We start from the raw sequence: 20,645 nt of genomic DNA, 5'->3' as shown, positions 1-20,645 counted from the left end.
TCTCCAGTTTTTTAGTTCCCGTCTGAAATGCAGTGATAAACACAGATAGGCAACATCTTTACTATCTGGCGACACGCATGCTCGCTGGGTGGGCGCTCACCTTCTGGCCTGCAGGAGTACGCAGGCCACCCTGCCCCTTGCAGGAAACCTTGCCTTTCGGGATGACGTCCAGCACACTGCACCGTGTCCTATCAAAGCGTGTACTTTACACTGTTCTTCCTCTTCTGTTCAAAACTATTTACATCTCTTTTGCCTAATGTGTAGGTAGCAAAAATATTAAACACGTATCATTAAAAAATCACTAAATAATACAGGAAACGAAGCAATAAGTGTGCATTTACATGCATTTACATTTTACATTTGATTTCCACGGGGAGCCATAATTTCATTTTGAAACAGATTGTTTCATATGTTACGATTGCTGTTATCATTTGCTGAAGGTCAGGTGAGTCTCTTGACCAAGTGTCATCTCGGATGATACATGCATATGTCAGTGGCTATTCGATCTGAATTATTAAGTGGGGCACGAATTCATTTTTGTACGAGCTGCCCCTCAGTGCACACCGGCAGGAGATTGTGGCTGCAGTAAAAGTTCATTACCCGCACATAACAGCTACACTTTTTCCAAAAACCTTACACCCGATGGTTTATAAAGGCATGCCGGTGGACTTGTTTGCTTTTGATACTTTTAATTAAAGTCAAGTCGTTTCCTATTGATATTTTACAATGCTAAACAAAATGCTTTCAGATTCTGGACAGTGTCCATGAAGTTATCATATAATCTCTAGCCCTTCAAATCCTTTTATTTTTAAGGACTAAAAAGAAATAAGATACTTCTGGTATTGCAAATAAATTTGTTTCAGTGCGAATTTCGAATGAAATACAACACTGAATTTTAATACAGTTAAGGTTCTGTACCAAAGTAGAAAAAAATGAGCTATTTTTGGAGCACTCTTGATTCTTTGATTTATATTCCAAACACTGTTTCCTGTACAGAAGTGTGCTCTTCAAACAGCTTAGTAATTCAAATTTCCTTTGAAAATGTATGTCCAAAACAGCACTATATTAGTCAATGGAGCCTAAAATTGGATGCAGATAATGTTTAGGCTTTTATTTGAAACAAATGTCAACAAATTGTTTATTCAAATAATCATTAAAACTGAAACAGGAGCTTCCATCTGGGAAATCGTTCCACTGATTGGGAATAACAATTTGCTGTCTTCGGAGGTGAGAAATTAAGGCTGAGTTAATTAGAATCCCAAGACAACCGGAGTTAAATTTCAGTGTCACCGCTTTAATTAGCAAGAAGCTGTTTTCCTCGCTGTTTTGTACCTGGGAAAGGACTCAGGGAAGGGTCCCTGACAAAGGGCTGCTGAGCTGGGAGCAGGACATGAGGTTGAAGGGCCCAGGCACCCCGCACCTATGGTGCACAAAGAGCCATCTCAGGACAGCAAAGATTAAAAATCTTTCACCTCATTGTGTAAGTTGTGGCAGCAAACAGTTTCACCATTTTTAAGTGTGGGTCCTTTCCTGGAAACCTTCCCACTGACTTGGGAAGAGTCCTGTGTTTTCAATATGGATTATTTTCTTCAGCAAGGTGAGAGAAAAGGAGCTGATTCAGAAGTAAACAGTGGGGAAATCTGCCTTTCAGATGTTGTCCTGCCTTTAACTGCTCTTTGCCAAAATCATTGAGTGATCCGCTGAATTCCTGGTGGAACCGTAAGAGGATTTTTAACGTCTCATATATTGTGCTGAAATTCAAGCACAGAATTAGGAGACATTTTCTATTCACTATATTAAGATGACACATTATTTTTGTGAGATGAACAGATCATTTTCTTTCCTTTGATCCTTTAGACAGGATAAAACGCATTTAACAAATAAATTTTTCCCTTTTTTGATGGTTATATTCTGTTTTTCTGAGAACCTTAAGCAGGTTAAAATTATCTTAGGTGATACTTAAAAAGGGGAAGTGTGAATAGCTTTCATTTGTTTGATTTCCTCAGAAAAATAAAGCATAATTTATACCTTGGTTTTAGGAAGTGATGGTTAATAACATGTGTGTGTATCTAGAACAATATCAGCTAACCCTCTTAGAGAACTAAAAACAAAATGTCAAAAAAAGCAGCACGCAGTTGGAAATTTTAAAACAAACTATATAGCACAGTAATTATAAGACGAAAACCTACTCTAGCTTAGAAAACAGCTATATTTTACTGCATATTTGTCATGGTACATTTAAATTATAGTTTTAATAAAATACATCTTTAGGTCAAAGCTGAAAGAAGATATCAGTAGTAGATCAGTGTATTCCATTTTGCCTCTGGACAGTGGATGGTTTATGTGTTTTATATTCCCACAGACCATTTCATTTAGTATAATTTCCCTCATCTCCTTCCTCCAGTACACAAACACAAGTGCTGGTAGACAAAAAATATCTTTGCATCCGATCATAATTTGGAATATTCATCAGCTCAGAAAATCCATGCAGTTTACTTGAAACTTCTAGTTCAGTAAAATGTCTTTGCTGATGCAGTTTTTCTCCGTTAGATGGCAACATGGCAACTGACATTTTTATTTCTCAGGCAAAGAAGAAAGTGGGACTTGTCCAATGGATTCTCATAGGAAGCAGTCCGCTACGGAGAACATCCGTGAACTCCCGCGACCTCTCTCTAGGTGTTGGTATTAGGAAGAAAGCCTGTTAGGAAAGTTACTCACGGACTTAATTTATTACTGGTGGGACTCAGCTGAATGCTCCACCATTGTAAACACCCACGTAATGCCACGGAACGCGTTCATGTATATCTGCAGTTTTCCAGTTATTGTCTAGGCAAGTCGCTACTTGTTCAAGGTTCCTAGAGGTAATTCAGCTCACACACTCCTGGGTGCCCTCTCGAACTCGTGGGTCCTCCTGTTTCTCCCTTTCTTGTTTTCCTGTAAGTGCTTCCATTTGTTACTGTTCCCTTGAGTGTGGCCCGGCCTCTGCCGGCGCTGCTTTCGGTCCCTTTTCCAGACTTGCTCACAGAACTCGTCCATGGTGTTCAGGTTGGGGTGGTTGAGGAGCTGGATGAAGTCCCGGTACCAGACCTTCTGGCTGGGCGTTGCGCTGCCGGACAGCTCCTTGGCCTTGGAGCCGGCCCCGTCCTCGTCCCTGTGCAGGAGCTCCTCCAGGCGCTCCGTGTCGATGACTTCCAGCGTGACTTTCAGGAGCGTCTGCGTGAACCCGTGCTCCACGGCCTGGCACAGGTAGGAGCCCGCGTCCTTGCTCTGCAGGCTGCGCAGCAGGAGTCCTTGCTCGGTTCTGACGATGTGCTCATCCACTCTGACCTGGCCGGGAGGAGAGAGCTGTTACACAACCTGCACACTTCCCGAACGCAGGGAAAATTCAGACTCATGGTTCAGACACAAGTCGATAGCTAGCACCATCCCTAATAGAAGGGTAAGGGCAGGCTGCACTTTTATAGCTGGGAAAACAGTTACATCAGGCAAGTGTTTTTAAGATCACTGGTTGTACCTCTGTTTTAATAAGATTTCTTATAAAAATCTTAAGTATCCAAGGTTACTGTGGGAAAGAATATATGGTTTTATTTTATAAACGTAAAATAAGTGTATGACTATGACATGAAGTTTGCAATAGATACTTAAATTGGAAAGATAAAACCATGACGTAGAAAACAGTGGGGCATTGAAATGAACTTACTGAGATCGATGAAAGAAATATAAATCGAGTGGTTGTACACCGAGGAGAAAATAAGTAAATTTAAAATTCACTAAGTATTTCTTTATTAGGTACTGAATGGGACATGAATGAGAGAATTTGCTCTCACTTTTGTTTTGAATCCAGTTAACAGTAGAAATTTGTAAAAGCCTGGCACTGTATAAGGTCAATTGACATTTACGCAGAGTGATTATATGAAGACTGTTTAAAATGTCCAGAAAAGCTAACGGGAGTGTTTGTTTTTTTTTTTTTTTTATGGTCATATTATGCTGGTAAAATCACCAGCACATAGTGCATTTCACAAACCAACCACACAGTCTGGACCTTATGTGATGCATTTGAAAGGTTTTAGGGTCAGTGCTCTCTCGTTGCACCCAAGGTTTTCTGTGTATAACTCTTGGCCTTTAAGGAGGAAACAGTGACTGTATTGTGCAAGAGGAGTCACTTGCTGCTCCCACATGGTTTCTGCTATGGGTGACAGAGGATCTCAGTGCTGTCATTCTGTCCCCTACTCTCTTTCCCCAACTCCCTCTCAAGGTGAGGAAGGCACAGCAGCACAGCTTCTCATAGCTAAAACATGGAAACAGCCCAACTGCCCATCAACTGGAGATTGGATAAAGATGTGGGTTTTTAAGAAAATAAGTGGAATATTACTCAGCCAAAAAGAAAGAGAAATTAGAGGCATTTATAGCTAAATGGATGCATGCTGAGGCCATGCTCTTAAGTGAAACAAATAGGATACACAGGAAAATAGTGAGTAGTTTCTCTGGTGTGAGAAACTGAAAGTGTGAATAGTGACCAAAATGTATAACAGATAATGTGCAATAGGAAGCAAAGGTCCAAAGGGGAAGGGGAAGTGGGAGGGGTAGGGGAGAAGAGAGAAGGGAATGGAATGAATACGAGAAAAGGAAAACACGGAAACAAAGTGTGTGAATAGGGAGAGGTGGGGGATGCAGGGGGCAGTGGGGGAAAAGTAAGAATCAAGATGGGTTGTGTAAAGGCAGAAGTCTCCCGGGATGAGGGCCGTTATATTGCGCACCCGAAACGTACCGGCGAGAGTAATAGGAAGAAAGTGGCAAGAGTGAAGAGGTAACTGTTTCTGAGCCGAGGGAGAATATTTTGCGGGGCATAAGTGGCAACGTGTCTTTTCCTGCAACACATTTAGTGAAACTTAGGAATCCACCATAAAAAAAAGAAAGAAAGGGAGGCAAGTGCGAAGAGAAGAATTAATTGAGCAGAAGTTAAAATGGGCAGGAAGATGGGATCGTTTTGAAGCAGGGAAGTAAAACAGTGACTTGGTAGACGATGGTACAGAAAGGCGCTGACCCAGCCCCGGAGCTTCTGAGGGGGAGACTCTCACCAGGAGTCACCGCTCCTCCTGCTCCTCGCACAGGCCCGCCACCCACCAGCCCGCGGGGTCAGGACCGCTCAGGGATCGAGCTCTGCTTGGCGAAGGAAGGGCAGGGGCTGCCACCGCGTCTCTGCCCCCACCACAGCCCTGTTAGACAGAAGCAGCCCGGCAAGGCACCGGTACCTCTTCTCTCCGATCCTCGTTCTGCCGCTGGAACTGCCAGAACACCAGCGCGCGCTGGGACTTGGGGCTGCACTCCAGGAAAGTGCTGCTGTTTTCCACCCCGTAGATGATCCTCTCCTCCAGGCTGTGCCCCTGGGGATCATCTGGCCGGGAGGGATGGGAAAGGAAAAGGAGAGAGCGTGAGAGAGGTAATGACAACTTTCCAAACGACGCATCTGGAATCGGAGGACATGACTTGTTGCACGTTGGACGTTTTCAGTGGATCGGAGATGCCAAGAAATGTCAAGGGCATAAACTTTCAGAAGCCAGTGCCTATCTAGACGGAGTAATCGTCCTGCTATGGGTTGTCTGAAAACATGCAGAGATCGGTCTACCGGAGAACAGCGTTCCATCCACGAAACCCGCCCGTGTGCGCTCTGCGAACCCTCCTCGGCCATGAGCGCACCTGGGGCCGCGCGCCGTTCTCTGCCCTGGGCTCCGGGAAAAAGGATCTCTCTCTGACAAACTCTTCTTGCCTTTTTGTGTTTTTCATCTGTGAAATTAAATTAATCGCTAGCAATATTTATCTAGCGTTTTACGGAAGGTAGAGTTCCGGAAGTTTCTGCTTCCTGTGGAGAACCCTTAGAAGGCTGTGCTCACCGCCACTCGGTGTGAAACGCTAGGGAAGCCACAGAAGAAAGTGGCGTCACTGTAACGCAATGTGGTTTCAATTGTCCTTATTTTAAAATGACACATATTTTATTAATTTGAAGAATTAGGCTGTGGAATATGGCAAGAGTTTATAATAAAATACAGCAATGTGAAAGCCCATTTCCTGATGAGGTTTCTATTATTTTACCCTTCATGTAACCTCCTTCATTGTGGCAAGCAGAGCTCAGCTCAGGTCAAAACGACAGCACAGGGAATCTAGGTGAAACTCATCTAGAGGACAAAATTCCACATTATCTCGTATAATCCTGTTTCCATTATGACATCCTGTGCAATCTGGAGCTCGTTACGTTAATTTAGAAAATAATAAATATATTTCACATGCGTAGGAAGCTGCCCATGTGGACAGATGAGAAAATTTCGCTCTCTCCTTCAAACCCTGCCAGGTTTTTAATTTTAGAACACCACGCCCATCTTTGCATGGCTCTGACAGTTTTACTCTGGTCGTGGAGAGCTGAGCCCTTCTGTCTGGTGAGACCAGTACTGCTTCCTCTCACTAGAGTCCAAGCTTCCCAAAGCTGGGCTTCTCTCAGTTCCCGCCATGGCCTGAGGCCTCCCGCTGCTCTGACTTGGCTGTGTTCACACTCTTTCCTTCACCACCCCTGGGTGCGAGGTTCCGCGGCTGTGTGTCAACCGCCCCAGCGTGGTGCTTCTAATTGGGAAGCCACTGCCTCTTCTTACTGCAGTAATCAGCACCTGAAAATAGCCAGACCTAAGGAATTACTGCAAAGAAGAGAAATAATATTTATCCGCTCCCAAGTAGCGCCTTTGAAAAATCACTGGAGATGTGTATCCTGTGTGTCAAGATCCCCAGTCAAAACCATTGGGTTTTCCCTCGGAAGCCATTAGTTTGCCTCAGTCAGGGAAACGCAGTCCACGAGGCCAGGCTCCTCCGAAAGGTGCTGCTCCCTAACGGCTGTGCCGAACAGGGCTGGGGAGCCTGTGGCTGGGACCGCAAGTGACCGGGACGCCCTCCAAGGAGCTGAGGCAGTAATGTCACAGGCACGGCGCCTGCCGATTGTCCACTCTGGGAACTGTTGGATGGAGACAGGAAAACGCCTTTCACCCCATCCGTGTCTACACACGTATGGACACGAGTCTCACCGGTGACAGCTCTGCTGCCACCTCCTGCCCCAGGCCTGCTCTCCAGGTCAGAATTTGTAGTAATGGACGCATCTCTCCCCTGACTGTTTAAATTCCTGTCACAATCTATGGAAATAAGTTATCACTCAAACACAAAACTCTGCTTGGATCTTTCCGGACAGCAGCTGGCACAGAATGCAGAAGAACAACGTGCCTGTAGCAGGAAGGGAGCCGGCCGCAACACAGCTGGGTATATTATGTCCAAAACCACTGTCTGAAAGGCCTTCTGTTCAGTTACCTAACAAGTCTGGCTTGTGAATCTTTCTGATAGTCCTGAGAAACCTTTCAGTCTTCAATTGTCTTTTCAAGATCTTTTCCGGGGGCAGCAAACTTTCCTTGCATACCAGAAAAAAAAAAAAAAAGGAAAAAGACATCTTCATTGCTTTCTTATATTAGAAAATTAATCTCATCCATGTCTTTCCTAGTTGAATCTTATAGAAGACGACATGTGACTTCATGATGAATTTGTACCAAGTCGCTTTCAGATTTTTTGTTTTTTTGTACGGGGAATCGAACTCAGGATCTTGTGCTTGCGAGGCAGGCAGCGGAACCACTGAGCTAAATCCCCAGCTGCTTTCAGTTTAATAAAGGGCATTTCATGCTCACCAAGACACATCAGGGCATTCCAGTTCCTGCTTCCCTGAATAGAAAACCCACACCTGGGTAAATGGCTCACTGGCTTGGTGCCTTCCTGAGTTTGCTTTGATACTACTCTGGCTGGTGCCTTCAAGTCCTGTCTTCCCCGAATTGAGTCTCTGTGCCCTTTCTCCAAAGAGAAACATCCTCAAGTGAGCGGCCAGGGAAGCCCCACATCCAGTCATGGTGGGTATCAGTTCTGCTCAGGGCAGAGGTGACACCATGCTTCTCTGGGTGAGATTCCTCGGTTTTAGGTGTGGTTAAGCCCTGCTGCCATTAGCCATAGTTAAACAAACTTTCATCGGATGTAGCGATTTGTTTATTTCTCTGTAGCAGGCTGCTTCTACCATGAGTGACTTCGAATTTATGACCAGAACTTTCAATGAAGAAGGCCTCAACCAAGCACACCTGTCTGTGCACACAGGTATGATTTCTGCTAAATTGGAAACCATTAATTTTCCTCCATTTGACACCTATGAACAGATGTCTCATAAGTTATGTCATCCCCATTTGTGACTCTTCTAGTATGACCATTTTCACAAATTTTGTGCAATGCAGGATACATTAATAATACAGTTTCCCCCTCTTTCTCTCTGTTCTCCCTCTCTAGAAAATCTCTCATAAATACAACATTTTGATTTTTTTACTCTCAGCTTCTAGTCTTACTGCGTTCATCTAGCCCGACTAGATTCTTCACTGTATGTGCTGCTGAAGCAAGCACAGTTTCCATCTTTGTAAAGCCAACAGCTCCACAGAAATGACAGCAGAGAAGAGCTTTCTGCTAAGTACTTTTCCAGGAATATAATATTGAATCCAGTTACCTAATTTAGTCCTAAAGCTCAACTGAAGAGCTATGCTTGATTAAAGATTCCTTGAAGGATATGAAATTTTACATGTGCATGGCAAGTGTGAGCTGAAATCTCCCTCTTGATCAGTGATGGCGAATCCTTTTGAGCCCAAGTACCCAAACTGCAGCTCAAACCCACCGATTTATTGCCAAGCGCCAACACTGCAGCTAAACCTGAATAGTGAAGTTTCAGTTTAGAAAAATGACTCATACAACTCGTGACATCACAGAGGGCTGTGCCATGGCCCACCTGTCCGAGGTACGGCTCTGTGGCTCCAGATGAAGCCAGTTGGCCTGAGAGCGGACAGCAGAATACGCTGGGCCAATGTTAAGTGACCCGGCTCCCGCTGAAGGGGCCACACAGTGAAGCTGTGTCTGTGTCACCACATCCTGAGGCCAGGGACGTGCTTTCTCCATGTTCACCATCTGAAAACGTTGCTCTGGTCTAGTGTTTTAGGAATCACGCACACTCTTCTAAACAGCTGATTCTTCTTTAAAAGTAATGAATTTTGTGATCATATTTATCCTTTATATTGGCTGAAAATAAAAGGATACCCAAATTTATGTTCTCCGTTAGTAGATTCTTGGTAAATAAGTTCTTGCTGCATGACTGGCTTTGAACCTGTCCCACTGGTGTAGCAGTATCATCTTTGTCTTATCTTTGTTTATTTTAAACAGTTACACATTGCATTAAATATGTTTTTGCAGCAATTATAGACAACGTAAATTTGCATAGCACCTTTAATATGGTTTTTGTTATTCTCATAAATACTAGCACACTATTGGACATAGTAATACCTGTGCGTATGTCTGGCCATTATACTTATAATTATTATCATTATTACTGCTATTGTGATAAAATGTTAATTCAGAACTCAAAATTCTTTGCTGAGATCCACACGAAGACAAATGATGGGACTGGAGATTGAACTCGGGACCTTACGCTTGCAAGGCAGGCAGTGGAATCGCTGAGCTAAGCCCCTGGCCCCTGCTCCTGTGTTGCTCTTATTACCCAGTGTTACTTTTGCTATTCTGGGTCTCTTCTAGTTCCATATAAATTTTAAGATTGTTTTCTCTAGTTCTGTAAAGCATGCTGTTAGCATTTTGATTGGGACTGCACTGAATCTGTATGACAGTTTGGGAGTATGGCCATTTTGCCAACTTTGATTCTGCCGCAGGGCAGGGGACATCTTTCCATTTTTCTTTCTTTCCTTTTTTGTTTTGTTTTGAGATGGAGCACAGTATGTAGCTCAGGCTGTCTTCAACTTGATGACAACCCTCCAACCTCAACCTCTAACTGGACCTAGCGGAAGGTAAAATAGGTAAAACACTTGAAGTCATAAGTACAGGTAAGGACTTTCTAACCAGAATCCCAGTGGCACAAGAAACAGCAGTAGGAATCAATAAATAGGATTACATCAAATGAAAAATCTTCTGAACAGCAGCAAAAGTATCAATCAGTAGAGTACAGAGGCAACCTACAGAATGGTAAAAAATTTGCCAGGTTTTCATCAGACAGACAGAAGACTAATATCTAAAATATATAAAGAACTCAAAAAATAGGTCATCTAAAATAAAAGACCCAAGCAAGAAATGGGCAAGTGACATGAACAGGTACAAATACCGTATAGTTTCTCTGGTACAATAAAATAAAAGTGTAAATAAGGGTCAAAATGTTTAATTGACATTTTGTAATAGGAAGAAAAGGTCTAAAGGCATGGGGCACATGGGAGGGGCAGGGAAAAGGTAAAAAGGGAAGATAAAAAATAAGAGAAAAGGAAAAAAATGGAAACAAAGTCTTTGTAAATAGGGAAGTGGAGGTGGAAAGGGAGGCTAGGGGAATGGGGGAAAAATTAAGAACCAAGATACATCATGTAAAGGTACATGATCCCAATGATGAATGTGACTGCATTGTATACCTAAAATTTACCAATAAAAATATTTAAAAAGAGAAGTAAAAATTAAGACAAATTATGAAGTCCTTTCCAATATTAATCTACTCCCACAAAATCAACAAAGAAAACATTTCCTCTGTAGCAGGTTTAAAATATCTCTTTCCTCATGTCTTTCTAGAGAACACACAGACTCACTGGTTACAATTACCATCAAACTGGTTGCCTTCCCCATACTCTGTGTTCCATAACCGACTAGGAAGGTGACCCAAAGCCCTTAGCAGGTGATTGCCATGTGGTAAAGCCAGATAACCATAGCTATAATGAACTTAAAGGCTGAAATTTCATGTGACTGTGACAAAATTATCATGATCACATAAAAGAAATGATTAAAAGTTTAATTAATGAAAAGGGTACAGGGGTTAAAACCCTGATTATGACAGACTGTTTCACTGAACCACTATACACATAAGCATTTGCAGTTTCTTAAGTCTAATAATTTTATAAAAGTTGATTTGTGACATGCTGAGAGCAGTTGATGATTAATCAAGGACGCTCCAAATCAAACACTCCAAATATGGAACAAGGAGAGAAAGAGACCTGGGAACTCACAAATACGCCACCACATCTCCAAGGAGACCTATGCCACTAAAGGCCCACAGGCAATTTTGTAGATTTCCAGACAGAAAACAATCTTGCTCAAAACTGTTTTCAAATACACTTTGCACTTAGAAAGCAAATGTTTTGAATACAAACTTTTGCCATGAAAATTACCGGTGAACAAGAAGGGTGAGGTGGGAAAACTGGCCTAATACGTTCTCAGGGGTTCAGCAGTCTGAATGGTTACGACAGAACAGCAAAAGCAACATGATATTAAAATTATTCTAAAAGCACCAGCGTGTTTGGATAACGTAATATTGCAATATGTTACAGCTGTTAATGACAAGAAATAATGTTTTCAAAGAAGCAGTCTTCAATTAATCATATCCTCTGTTAGTGGTATAATTTATGGAAATGAAATGAGGCTAACAAACCCCCAAAAATGGGAGGAAAGAAAGAAGTTAAATTAATTGCTTCCTTTTGTAACAACAAAAAAGGCATGATATCCATCATTTGGCCAAAAGTATCATGTTGCAAAAGCCATATTGAGCATTTGATTCTCTTCCAATGTAACAGAGACAGACGGCATCGCATTTCAGGTCCCATTTACTCCCCTTCCCCCTTCTACCCCGCAAATGTCTCCCTAGATGGGACTGTGAACAACTTAACGGTCCTCGGAAGCGCGACGTCACGTGGGGGAGGTGGAGATGGACGAGGTAGTGCACCGTGTACTCGTTTATTCTGTGATTTCTGATACTCCCCTTTTAGGAAGTTTGTATTTCATAAACAAGAAATATAAAGGCAAACTTAATTTAGGAAAAGGCGAATAGATGTGAATGATTTTAAATATTTACTTGGGTTATTTAGCAAATACCGTTAGTTACTAGGTTACATAGAGAAGAATTAAATTCCAGTTGTTTCAACGCACTGTATTTTAGTACTTTCCTCGATATTATTCAATGTGAAAGGTCCAGCATTGGAGAAAAGAAAGCACAAAAAGTCTTGTCCATGGACCCCCAGTGAGACAGAACACTAGCAGTATACTAATTAAGTACAAAGGCCATTACTCTGGTTTATCTAACTAGATTCTGGGTGATTTTCTCTAGAAACAACACATGCTTTAGAAGTAGAAAAGACTTCTGTTTGAGTCCAACTGGATGAACAGTATCTTCTTAGGCTGAAATAGCTTAAAAGGCATCTCACAGGTTGATTATATCCCTCGGAAAAGTATAAAATGTTTAAAAGTAAAGAAAACATCAATTTATCCATTCATGTACACTTCGAACCTGCATATAGAGATGGTTGAACACTAATTTAACAATCATCATAGTGCATTTAGAAAAATTCTACAATGTTCATTATAGTATAGAAGAGGGATCGTGTCTACTATTTATCAAGCTAATGCCTACTGCTGTCTTTCCAGGACTCGCAATGCTGATCACACCAAGCAGAGTCTCTGAAACACTCCCTGGATGTGCTTTTGCAAACACGCATGCTGCAATCAGTGCATGCGTGCCTGTGTATGTAGGCACATGCATGTGTTTTTATCCACGTATTAGAAATATGACAAATACATATGAGACTTAGTGCATGTAATATTTTGACCATGAAAGGACTCAACTAGTGAAACCTTACAGAAAATTTGAACTTGTAAATTATCAACTCTTGAAGCAATTAAACTTTTAAAGTATGTAGTTTTGTGTTCTTGGTGCTTGGAATTAGTTATGAACCAGGATATAACATTTAAAATTTTTATAATTTAGATAATTTGAATACATGAATCCTTGTGGATTTCTCCTTACAATGATGTAGTAGGAATGCAGTTGGTAGATGGGTAGGCAGACACATACATGGCCCTGGAAATTTTAACCTTCACGTCTGAAGGGAACTGGTTCACAGGGAGAGTCACTAGTGCCTTGCTTTTAGAGATTCTTGTTTTATAAATATGATAATGAAATCAATGCATTATGAAGTGAAATCTGAAGCCACTGGAGCGATATTTAACTCTGTAGTCAACACTTTTGATGTCACTGGCTACGATTCCTCTTACAATGCAGCAAGCTGAAACTCAGTTCCTTAAAAAAATACGAATATGACAATATCTGCTATTTGTTTAGTCTGTGTCAGACATCTGATAAGTTTTACTTTCATGATTTTGAAGCAAATGCATTACCAGAGAAAGCACCAATAAGCTATATGCCAGAGGAACATGACTACGGGAACATTTACTTTAAAAATGAAGAAACATGAATTTTAATGTTTCGTTTACTTTTCCCCAAGAGAGATGATGGGAGATAGAAAATACCCATTTGTGGAAGCAGAAATCTTCCATAAAAATACTGAAAATTCCATCTTGTATTTTAAAGATACACAATCCTTGTAACTTTGGAATTGAGGAGAAATATAGCAAGCTAAATTGACCTCTGTTTATTGCAGTAAAATTAGAGTGATCTGAACAGGTGATTCTGGTGTTATACTTACACACTTTAATAAAGAACAAAGCTAGCAGAAGGTATTTCTAACTTGGTCTTACCCATGTTGTATTCCTCACACCCAATTGCTGGGCAGAATGAGATTCTTCGCCTTACTTATCAATAGAAGACACCTGCTGATTGATTATTACAAAACATAAGTAGTCTCAAAGGTGTTTAAAAAACATGGAAGATAATACTGAAATGAATTGATTCTAGGCCACAATCATCTACACCATTCTCACAGTAGAATGTGCCTCGCTGCTGCTCTTGATCTGAATTTTCTTTGAATTTGCTTTCTTTCAGAGAGAATTATTTCTTACTACTAGTGACTGTGGAACTCCATCAACCCAGTGATTTCTTAAGGCTGAGCTTTTGGGTCTGCCTTGCAATGTGAACTCCGGGAGTAAACCTTTGGTAACCCTATGGGTTAAGTAGTGTTTTCCCCATTGGCACCACTCAGGATCATGACTGAAATGGGCCATTTTCCTTGTGATCTCTGTTCACATGGACGTTTAGTTCTCACCAAGCACTACTGAATTATCTGCAGTCCTGGCTGGAATCCTCTCAGATTGCTCATCTTGGCAGCTTTTCTGAGCAGAACATAAAATAGCAGTGCTTTTTACATCCAGTTTCACCTTCAACTTGATGAAACTTGGTAATTTATTAAGTTATGGCTTTTTAAAAGTTGACATCAGCACATCTATCAAAGCTCAAGGCTGCTCTCTGAGCTCAGCTTCATCTTTGGAAGAGGCTATGGCACAGATCAGAATAGCACTGCTCCAAAATACTAAGTTTATGGCCCAGTAGACCATAAAGATGACAGTAATAAAGATATTTTATAAAATTGGGGAATGATTTTGATGCCAACCAAGACATAAATTGAGAGGAGCTAGCTGTGGAGATAATTTAGAAGATTGAATTTTGCGAATGTTTTACTGTAAGATGTGAAAAGGAAATGCATGTATGTAGAACAGCCAAGAAAACTATTAGGAAGTGAAATTCAAGGATGCCATTATGCTGGAAGATAGGACATAAAACATTTCAAAGATCCAGAAACCTAAGATGGATGTTATGACTTTTTACAAAAATACCGGTACTTATGGGGCAGGTTTTTCCTTTCTGGGTACTTAAATCATCCTACGGTCCATGGTGGCTCGTCAGGCAGGGGACGGGGAGATTAGAGTTCAACTGACTTTGCCAGTCATTTTCCCGAACACAATGTTGGACAAGTTCCAACTTTGAGCACAGCAATTATTTTAGGGAGGGAACAGGCTGGAAACAACCTGAAATTCCTCTTTAGCACCCGGTATGAGGTGTGCCTGGGAAGACAGGATGTGCAGTCAGGAACGGATATGAAGAGCTTTCTAGGTGAGTGGTCACCGACGACGAGAAGAGGATGCTGGGACGAAGGGGACGTGGGCCAGGCATCCCAGCCTCGCTGGGCCCGTTTGCCACCAGCCCTGCTTTGCATGGGAGGGAGCCAGTGCGTGCTAAAGGCTCTCATCTTCAGCACAATTCCTTTCCCTGTAACTCTGAGTTACTTTACGATAGCCTCTGTATAAAAACCCCAGGGTGTGTAAATATAAAGTGTTACCAAATACGTTTACCATGACAGCTGGAAACGATCATGCTGAAGTGTATAATCTGGCCTCACGTTGCTTAGCAGCTTTCTGTGCAAGCATCTCCTACCTTTGCATGTTTCCATGTGAGCGTGCACACTTCACGGATGTGAGAAGTGACACGAGCAAGACAGCATCCATGGCTTTACGCTGTCGGGCTCCGATTTTTGCCCACGTGACTTTCAAATATTGCCATCGACTATTCCAAGAGACAACACCAAGTCCTGTGCTAAGACGGGGAGGCTGACCTGGAACGCACAACTGAGTTTCCAAACACTTGACGTTCACAGCAACCCTCGGTGTGCACGGCTGTGTGTGACCAGTGAGTGAGAGCAGCAGAGAAGGAAGAGAAGCCTTCCTGAAAGAGAAGGTTTTAGTGCCGTACGACTCACTAGGCTATTCTGTCCTTTCCTCCCCTGTATCACAAGCAAGAAGGCTTGTTCACACACACACACACACACACACACACACACACACAGATCCAGTAACATGAAATACACCCACCCCTTTACTTTATGTGGTAAGAAGAAAATTTAATTTGTATTTCTTTACTTTCTAAAGCTCAGCAATTTTCCATGCCCAGTCCTCACAGATGCTAGTGTTTCCGTCCCTGAAACCCACCTTTATGGCCCAAAACATTCTCTAACGTCCATTCAGTAGAGGATCATCAATATTTGGTTATGCAGCCTCACTTCTTTCATTTCAGCACTGGTGTTTGAACTGAGGACCTCACAACGTGCTAGTCAAGGTCGCCACCACAGACTTACATTTCCAGAACCTCCTTTGGTTGCTTAGTAGATAGTCACTCATAACTGCAGCATACATATTATTTGGAATACTAACTGCATTTATAAAGAAACTACTTTGCTGAACAAGAGGATGATTCAGTTGGAGTGTCTAATCTCTCACTGCAGTTCAGCGTTCCACACATGATGTTGTGTGAGTCCTGGTTATCGGTTAATTGACGAGTTCATACAGATGTTCCTTCAGAGAGATTCCATTTCGGAGTAGGATAGTAATATGATAATAATATATAATTTAAACATTTTTCACAATACAGAGTATCTTCTATTTAGTTCAAATACCTCCTGGAAAGCAAAATTAGCAAAGTAACTGCCTCTCTTGTGGTTGAAGTTCTTAGATCATGCATCCAGAAACGTTTATGGAGAACTTCCCACCTTCATGGCGGAACATCTGGTGTCGCCCTAGAAATGCACCATCAGCAGCCAGGCAGTGCAGCTGCTCACCACTGGCATCTTGCTTGTGCTTCCCCTCCCCAGTGTCCTCCTCCTCACTGCTTCCTCTTTTCCTGTTATTCCCCACCCCGCCCAGCAAAATGAACAGCTCAGATGAGGAGAAGAAGCTGCAGCTCTTCACCAGCCCCAAGGAGCAAGCTATAGGCAAATACGAGGACTACAGAGCAGCGAACCAGGAAACAAAATTAGGCAAAAATGAGATAAAGCTGTTGAAAAACTGGAAGAATTTCAGAAAGTTTCCCACGTGGTTATGGAGGAAGGTAATTCCAAGCAAAACCATGTTGAAATAGAGAAGACTTGTTGAGAAAATACTGAAGCCTTGGCAACAAAGCTAAATAAAGAAAACAAACATTGAAAAAAAAAAAAGAAAATAAACACTGAAAAGAATCAGCGTTTTATCCATGGCCAAGCTGGGAGCAGATGTAATAATGGAGGAGATAAACACTGATGATGAAGAAGACAAGACAGACACAGAGGGTGCAGCTGAGACTCGTCTCAGTCCAGCGTCAAGCAGATCAAAGAATTGAGAGATCAAATAGTATCTGCTCAGGAGGAAAAGAAGATTATGAGCCACTGAGCCAGAAAATCTCCAGAACAAACTTGTGAAAGACACTGAAGAAGTAAATAAAGTTAAAGAAGAAAAGGCTGTTTTACACGGGGAAGTTCTTGAACAGAGAACCATCTTAGAAAAATGCAGTAGAGTGTCCATGTAGGCAATAAGGGATCTGAGGAGATGCAGGTAAACCCAGAACTGGAGAAGGACCTTGGGGAGAAAGTGGAGTTGTTTGCACAAGAGATGGTCATAGATCAGAGCAAGCTGAAGAAACAGAAGCCACCGCCTGCTACAGGGCACACTCCCTGACCAGCAGCTTTCGAAAGCTTTAAATGAAAACAAAAAACTTGTCCAGCAACTTGAAGAAGAGAGAATTCAGCATCAGCAAGAGGTCAAAGAATCAGAGGAACAGCTAGAAAATGAAGCATTGCACAAAGAAACGCAGCCTCCAACAGCAACCGGAGATTCCGGAAAAAGAAAAGAAGGACCTGGAATTGAAATACCAGAATTCTGAAGAGAAGGCCAGGAATTGGAGGCTCCAGAATGGAGCGCACCAGTCTGAGAATTCCGCACCCCTCTTCCTCCTCTTCCCCTCCACCTCCCGATCCTATCCAACCCCTCATGTCCATGATGCAGAAACAACCCCACCCCAGTGGCAGTGGTGCTAAAAAGGAAAAGGCAATTCCACCAGAAACCACCAAGAAAGTTCCAGGCGTAAGGAGGCAAGCTGTCGAAGAGATGATGGATGGAATTAAAAAGGGGGTTCATCTTAGACCAGGTAATCAGACAGCCAGACCGAAGGCAAAGCCAGAATCCTCAAAGGGCACTGAAAGTGCAGTGGATGAAGGAAGGAATACTGTGGACACTGGGCAAATCTACTAGTTCGAGAAGCTTAAAACTGCTTGACTGTGAAAACAGTGAAACTGTGCTAGAAAGGATTTTACAACTCAGAAAGTTGACAGCGAAGCAGAGAGCAGTAGCCTAGCTGGGATGTGAGCTGCCTCAGAGTCCAAATCCACATCAGTGTTGGGTTCTGTGTCCAGTGTAACAAAAACAGCCTTGAACAAGAAGATTCGCAGGCAGAATTCAGCAGCTGCCGCTCACACCTGAGCCAGGTGAGGGGTCCTGTGAACTGAAGGATGCACAAGTTACAAGGCCATGTTCCAGCCTCCTGGTAACATTAGGTACAAGAGAAAATACATTGGCAGCGCAAAGCTGGACCAATTGTAGTTTTAGATCCTGGTTCCACATAGGATCCAAACCAAAGACCAGGTCGCCAAAATGCAAGCACAATGAAGGTGAAACTAGACCAGAATTCAAAGAAAATGGCATTGAACAAAGGAGAGACAGACAGCTCCAGCTGCTGATCCATCAGCTAACCAGAGGCTGGCATGTTTGGAAGTCCTCCATAGCACGTCTTGGTGTATCCTCAAGGGTACAGACACTCCGTCTGGCCGCTGTATTCACAACACTGCCTCTTTTCTGGTGTCACTTTTACAAATAGCAACCATAAGCATAAATAATATGTTCAGCAAAATAAAAAAAAGAAACACAGCATCAACAAAATAACAAAGTTGATATTGGTATGAAGATTGAAGTCGGATTGGAAATTTTTTAATCACATCCTTCTGTATTTTGCCTCCCAAGTATTACCTTTAACTCTCCATAGCTAAGCAAATCGATTCTTAGAAGCCATGAATTAATGTCTCACAGTCCGTCAAAGAGATACTGACTATCACAGCTCCATAGTTCTAATGATACAGACGGAAGGCAGCGGTCTGACTGAGATGCACCACGTAAATAATGTGGGGAGGGCATGTCCATGAGGGTGCCATACCCACGTGGCGACAAACAGCCCCCCAATTGAAGCTCTCCTTCCTGTTTACAACGAGGACAGGAACTGGCAGACTCCTTGGGGAGAAAAGTTTGCAAGCAAATCAGGTCTGAAACACTGGCTCCTCAGGGCTACCATGTCCTGCTGCTGTTGCCTCTCAAGAAATCAAGCACCGGCCCAAGAAAGTGAGGTCCACACCCCCTGCACCCCGGAAGATGGGACATGAGGAGCTGTGCTCCCAGACGTAGCCAGGCTGGGATGCAGACTGCAGGCTACACGTGTCAGTGTTTCCCTCATGTTCATCAACCATGGGATTCTACACAACGTCAACAGAAACACAGTGACCCTCCTCTTTAGACGAAAGGATCCCTACTTTCAGATCCAAAGTTCACACTGGCCGTCAGGCATTCCCAAGTAAGAATTGCTCTTTAGCTCTGTCGTTGACAAGTTTGTCCAGCAGAGGGCAGCGCAACTTCATTATTATTTTTACAAAGGGTTGTAGTAGGCCAAAAGAGTTATTAGGACACTTTTACTGCATTTTAAAGAAAAATGAGTTGATGTTTCGGCATTAAGTAAACAGCCTCGACATTAGACAGGTCTTGACATCTTCTAAGAAGCCTAAAATTAGTCCAGCCTCTGATCTGACCAGTGGTTCAACGTGACTCCACTGTGAAGTCCTCCCCTGAGCTCGGAGGAGACGGTGTATCTACAAATGGGAGATTCTCACGGCTAATTTTAAGACTATTTTCTTCTTTGATATAATTTAAGGAACATTTGTATTGCCTACTCTCCTGAAGTTGCTACTATTTATAAAATATATAAATACTTAAACCCAGGTTCTTTTCGTGAATACGAGAAGGTTGAGCTGTAAATTTCATAGGAATCTAAAACCTTGAATTCCTCATACCTATGGTAATAAAGTACTTTTCCGTGCTGTGTGTGCTTTAGTATTTTCTTTCTTCCTGGCTGCATTTCTCTTCAGGAGAGATGTGCGTGCGGCGTGGGTAGGAGCCAGTGTGAACAAGGGTCACGAGAGCCTAGCACGGCAAGTGTAGAGAGATCGGACTCACCGTGGTGCTGTAAGTCCGAGCAGTGTGTCAGCGGATCTCCGTTCCGTATATCCTGTCGTCTTGTGCGCCTAAAACAGTTACAAGTAAGAGGCATTACTGAAGCTCTGCTGTCCTCCTGAGATGCCGGTGATAAGAGTGAAGAAGTAACGTCTGCACCACACCCTCCAGGAGCTTACAGGAAGAGATGCATTTGCATCCAACAGGAAGATTTTTGCAAGCAGCTCATGTACCTGTAAGAGCACTGATTAAGGCTGGAAGCAAGCACACAGGTGTACTAATGACAACTTAAAGCCTTTTAAACTACAGGGCAGAAAAAGGGTTTTTGCGATGAGATATCAGATAACAACCTTAGCGCCCATGAATTTTAGGCTTAACTTCTAAGAAGAAACTCCTCAAATTAAAATCTCTCCAAATTTGGAATAATGGTCCATTTTCTCAACAAACAGAGTTAAACCTGATTTCTGATCATTAATGTGGGAGTAAGCCTGAAAACTAACTTCAAATTGTTATGTTTTTTTAGAGTGCATCCATAATTTCTTAAATAAACGTGTCAATTTTTAAAACATTAAGACTGGCCATTCTTTCTTTAAATTACTTTTTAAAATTTCTTCTTACATTGTCAGATTATTTTAAGAAGTTCTTTAGTTTTCATACCGTTATGACTAAAATTCAATTTATCTGTGAACTGAAAAAAACAAAAAAACTACAATAAATGTTGGGGCTAAGGCTAAGTAAGGCTTTTTTTTTTTTTTTTTTTTTTT

The 20,645-nt window shown here is 42.3% G+C and overlaps 1 protein-coding gene and 1 pseudogene across 1 annotated transcript in view; one reads left to right on the top strand and one right to left on the bottom strand.

The window, feature by feature from the left end:
* Nucleotides 1-216: 216 nt before the first annotated feature.
* The window catches only part of Sema3a (semaphorin 3A), a 396,022-nt gene continuing 375,593 nt past the window's right edge, over nucleotides 217-20,645 (bottom strand). The window contains 3 exon segments of the mRNA XM_019209424.2: nucleotides 217-3,327; nucleotides 5,253-5,395; nucleotides 19,885-19,952. Coding sequence (XP_019064969.1) covers nucleotides 2,872-3,327; nucleotides 5,253-5,395; nucleotides 19,885-19,952 — 667 coding nt within the window. The 3' untranslated portion in view covers nucleotides 217-2,871.
* LOC104870865 lies at nucleotides 16,508-17,932 on the top strand (annotated as a pseudogene).

Source organism: Fukomys damarensis, unplaced genomic scaffold (assembly GCF_012274545.1).
Source record: "Fukomys damarensis isolate Sample0158 unplaced genomic scaffold, DMR_v1.0_HiC HiC_scaffold_4, whole genome shotgun sequence".
Taxonomy (NCBI): domain Eukaryota; kingdom Metazoa; phylum Chordata; class Mammalia; order Rodentia; family Bathyergidae; genus Fukomys; species Fukomys damarensis.
Note: the sequence above shows the minus strand (reverse complement) of the source record. Positions and strands in the feature narration are given on the sequence as shown.